Source organism: Oncorhynchus mykiss, chromosome 15 (genome assembly GCF_057628025.1).
Source record: "Oncorhynchus mykiss isolate SJ-2025 chromosome 15, ASM5762802v1, whole genome shotgun sequence".
NCBI classification, from domain to species: Eukaryota; Metazoa; Chordata; class Actinopteri; order Salmoniformes; family Salmonidae; genus Oncorhynchus; species Oncorhynchus mykiss.
In genome coordinates, this window is record NC_143036.1 from 4,362,183 (window position 1) to 4,367,500 (window position 5,318).

The 5,318-nt window shown below is 43.2% G+C and overlaps 1 protein-coding gene across 1 annotated transcript in view; it reads right to left on the reverse strand.

Annotated features, from left to right (window-relative positions):
• Positions 1-235: 235 nt before the first annotated feature.
• The window catches only part of LOC110512106 (cysteine-rich secretory protein LCCL domain-containing 1), a 66,472-nt gene continuing 61,389 nt past the window's right edge, over positions 236-5,318 (reverse strand). The window contains 1 exon segment of the mRNA XM_036945664.2: positions 236-2,429. Coding sequence (XP_036801559.2) covers positions 2,378-2,429 — 52 coding nt within the window. The 3' untranslated portion in view covers positions 236-2,377.

Below are 5,318 nucleotides of genomic sequence, written 5' to 3' on the forward strand. Positions count from 1 at the left end.
CAAAAAAGTGTTAAACAAATCAACATATATTTTATATTTGATATTCTTCAAAGTAGCCACCCTTTACCTTGATGACAGCTTTGCACACTCTTGGCCTTCTCTCAACCAGCTTCATGAGGTAGTCACCTGGAATGCATTTCAATTAACAGGTGTGCCTTGTTAAATGTTAATTTGTGGAATGTCTTTCCTTTTTATTGCATTTGAGCCAATCAGTTGTGTTGTGACAAGGTAGGGATGGTATACAGAAGATAGTTTTATTTGATAAAAACACAAATATACTTTATGGCAAGAACTGCTCAAATAACCAAAGAGAAACGACAGTCTATCATTACTTTAAGACATGAAGATCAGTCAATACGGAACATTTCAATAACTTTTAAAGTTTATTTAAGTGCAGTCGCAAAAACCATCAAGCGCCATGATAAAACTGGCTCTCATGAGAACCGCCACAGGAAAGGAAGACCCAGAGTTATCTCTGCTGCAGAGGATAAGTACATTAGAGTTACCAGCCTCAGATTACACCCCCAAATAAATGCTTCACAGAGTTCAAGTCACAAACACATCAACTGTTCCGAGACTGTGAATCAGGCCTTGATGGTTGAATTTCTGCAAAGAAACCGCTCTTAATGTACACCATTAAAAATAAGAGACTTGCTAGAGGCATCACTACAGAGCCTGGTTTGATTCCAGGCTGTATCACAGCGGTCTAAGACACTGCATCTCAGTGCTAGAGGCATCACTACAGAGCCTGGTTTGATTCCAGGCTGTATCACAGCGGTCTAAGACACTGCATCTCAGTGTTAGAGGCGTCACTACAGACCCTGGTTCCATTCCAGGCTGTATCACATCAACTGTTCAGAGGAGACTGTGTGAATCAGGTCATCATTGTCGAATTGCTACAAAGAAACCACTGCTAAAGGACACCGGTAAGAAGAAGAGACTTTCTTGGGCCAAGAAATACAAGCAATGGACATTAGACCAGTGGAAATCTGTCCTTTGGTCTGATGAGTCCCAATTTGAGATTTTTGGTTTCAACCGCCGTGTCTTTGAGAGGCAGAGTAGGTGAACGGATGATCTCCGCATGTGTGGTTCCCACCGTGAAGCATGGAGGAGGAGGTGTGATGGTGCTTTTGCTAGTGACACTGTCTGTGATGTATTTAGAATTCAAGGCACACTTAACCAGTCTGGCTACCACACCATTCTGCAGCGATACGCCATCCCATCTGGTTTGGGCTTAGTGGGACTATCATTTGTTTTTCAACAGGACAATGACCCAGCACACCTCCAGGCTGTGATAGGACTATTTGACCAGGAAGGAGAGTGATGGAGTGCTGCATCAGATGACCTGGCCTCCACAATCCCCCGACCTCAACCCAATTGAGATGGTTTGGGATGAGTTTGACTACAGAGTGAAGGAAAAGCAGCCAACAAATGCTCAGCACATGTGGGAACTTCAAGACTGTTGGAAAAGCATTTCAGGTGAAACTAGTTGAGATAATGTCAAGAGTGTGCAAAGCTGTCATCAAGGCAAAGGGTGGCTATTTGAAGAATCTAAAATATATATTATATATTATATTTTGAATTAGCTTAACACTTTTTTGGTTACTACATGATTCCATATGTGTTATGTCATAGTTTTGATGTCTTCACTATTATTCTACAATGTAGAAAACAGTACAAATAAAGAAATACCCTGGAATGAGTAGGTGTGTCCAGACTTTTGACTGGTACTGCACTTTACAGTTTAAAGTAATTCTAGCAATTACGTCAAATATATACAGTTTATAAAATGAACCAGATGACATTAAAACATTGAAACGGGACTGCACTGAGCACCAGCCTTGCTCTCTCCCATCTCTCTTCATTCAGCGCTGCCCGTACCTGTGATAAATGTCTATAGTTTCCGTGGAGACGTCCTCTGACGTTGCGGCTAGTGAAAAGGCCAGAAAAAACGTTTCAGTCATTTTCAGCTTTTGACAGCAGAGATGAGTGTTCACGGCCCATTCAGCCAAACGGACAGCAGAGATGATTGATTCTGTGTTTGGTGAGAGAGGAGAGATGGAGCCCCTGACCTTCGGAACACGTAACACTCAGTCAGAACACGGAACACTCAGTCGGAACAATCAGCCAGAATTTGGAACACTCATTCAGAACACGGAACACTCAGTCAGAACATGGAACAATCAGTCAGAACACAGAACACTCAGTCAGAACACGGAACAATCAGTCAGAACACAGAACACTCATTCAGAACACAGAACACTCAGTCAGAACACGGAACACTCAGTCAGAACACGGAACACTCAGTCGGAAGACTCAGTCAGAACATGGAACACTCAGCCAGAACATGGAACACCCGGTCAGAACACGGGAACATTCAGATCACAGCAAACACCCGGAATGCCTTTCCTCCTGGTGGGTTCTGAAGACTGGTGGGGAGAGCGGAGGGGAGGGGGAGAGATGAGGGGTGAGAGGGAGAGGAGGAAAGGAGGAAGAGGGGGAGGAGGAGTGGACAGAAAACAGGAATCAGTTTCACTGCCTGTGAAATGCGTCAGAATCTCACCGTCCTGGATGTTCTACCCAGACAGACAGACAGATAGACAGACAGACAGCTGATAAACACAAACAAACACAGCTGACCAGACTGTTTTACAGAGAAACATCGATGTCAACCATGAACGCCAGCCGCTCGATGACAGACGCCGTGACACAAAGAAATACAACCCTTTGCAGTTTCAACAAACTGATAAAACAGATAGACTTAACTTCACACCATCTTGAAAAAAGAAAGAAACAGAGACGTGCAGCTTTTACACAAATAGAGACATGACAGACTGACACAAATAGAGAGACGACAGACTGACACAAATAGAGAGACGACAGACTGACACAAATAGAGAGACGACAGACTGACACAAATAGAGAGATGACAGACTGACACAAATAGAGAGACGACAGACTGACACAAATAGAGACACGACAGACTGACACAAATAGAGACACGACAGACTGACACAAATAGAGACACGACAGACTGACACAAATAGAGACACGACAGACTGACACAAATAGAGAGAGGACAGACTGACACAAATAGAGAGAGGACAGACTGACACAAATAGAGAGAGGACAGACTGACACAAATAGAGACAGGACAGACTGACACAAATAGAGAGAGGACAGACTGACACAAATACAGAGAGGACAGACTGACACAAATAGAGAGAGGACAGACTGACACAAATAGAGAGAGGACAGACTGACACAAATAGAGAGAGGACAGACTGACACAAATAGAGAGACGACAGACTGACACAAATAGAGAGAGGACAGACTGACACAAATAGAGAGAGGACAGACTGACACAAATAGAGAAACGACAGACTGACACAAAAAGAGACAGGACAGACTGACACAAATAGAGAGAGGACAGACTGACACAAATAGAGAGAGGACAGACTGACATAAATAGAGAGAGGACAGACTGACACAAATAGAGAGACGACAGACTGACACAAATAGAGAGAGGACAGACTGACACAAATAGAGAGAGGACAGACTGACACAAATAGAGAGAGGACAGACTGACACAAATAGAGAGAGGACAGACTGACACAAATAGAGAAACGACAGACTGACACAAATAGAGAGAGGACAGACTGACACAAAAAGAGACAGGACAGACTGACACAAATAGAGAGAGGACAGACTGACACAAATAGAGAGAGGACAGACTGACACAAATAGAGAAACAACAGACTGACACAAAAAGAGACAGGACAGACTGACACAAATAGAGAGAGGACAGACTGACACAAATAGAGACACGACAGACTGACACAAATAGAGAAAGGACAGACTGACACAAAAAGAGACAGGACAGACTGACACAAATAGAGAGAGGACAGACTGACACAAATAGAGAAACGACAGACTGACACAAATAGAGAGAGGACAGACTGACACAAATAGAGAAACAACAGACTGACACAAAAAGAGACAGGACAGACTGACACAAATAGAGAGATGACAGACTGACACAAATAGAGAGAGGACAGACTGACACAAATAGAGAGAGGACAGACTGACACAAATAGAGAAACGACAGACTGACACAAAAAGAGACAGGACAGACTGACACAAATAGAGAGAGGACAGACTGACACAAATAGAGACACGACAGACTGACACAAATAGAGAGAGGACAGACTGACACAAAAAGAGACAGGACAGACTGACACAAATAGAGAGAGGACAGACTGACACAAATAGAGACACGACAGACTGACACAAATAGAGAGAGGACAGACTGACACAAAAAGAGACAGGACAGACTGACACAAATAGAGAGAGGACAGACTGACACAAATAGAGAAACGACAGACTGACACAAATAGAGAGAGGACAGACTGACACAAATAGAGAAACGACAGACTGACACAAAAAGAGACAGGACAGACTGACACAAATAGAGAGATGACAGACTGACACAAATAGAGAGAGGACAGACTGACACAAATAGAGAGAGGACAGACTGACACAAATAGAGAAACGACAGACTGACACAAATAGAGAAACGACAGACTGACACAAATAGAGAAACGACAGACTGACACAAAAAGAGACAGGACAGACTGACACAAATAGAGAGATGACAGACTGACACAAATAGAGAGATGACAGACTGACACAAATAGAGAGGACAGACTGACACAAATAGAGACACGACAGACTGATACAAATAGAGAGATGACAGACTGACACAAATAGAGAGAAGACTGACTGACACAAATAGAGAGAGGACAGACTGACACAAATAGAGAGAGGACAGACTGACACAAATAGAGAGAGGACAGACTGACACAAATAGAGAGAGGACAGACTGACATAAATAGAGAGAGGACAGACTGACACAAATAGAGAGACGACAGACTGACACAAATAGAGAGAGGACAGACTGACACAAATAGAGAGAGGACAGACTGACACAAATAGAGAGAGGACAGACTGACACAAATAGAGAGAGGACAGACTGACACAAATAGAGAAACGACAGACTGACACAAATAGAGAGAGGACAGACTGACACAAAAAGAGACAGGACAGACTGACACAAATAGAGAGAGGACAGACTGACACAAATAGAGAGAGGACAGACTGACACAAATAGAGAAACAACAGACTGACACAAAAAGAGACAGGACAGACTGACACAAATAGAGAGAGGACAGACTGACACAAATAGAGACACGACAGACTGACACAAATAGAGAAAGGACAGACTGACACAAAAAGAGACAGGACAGACTGACACAAAT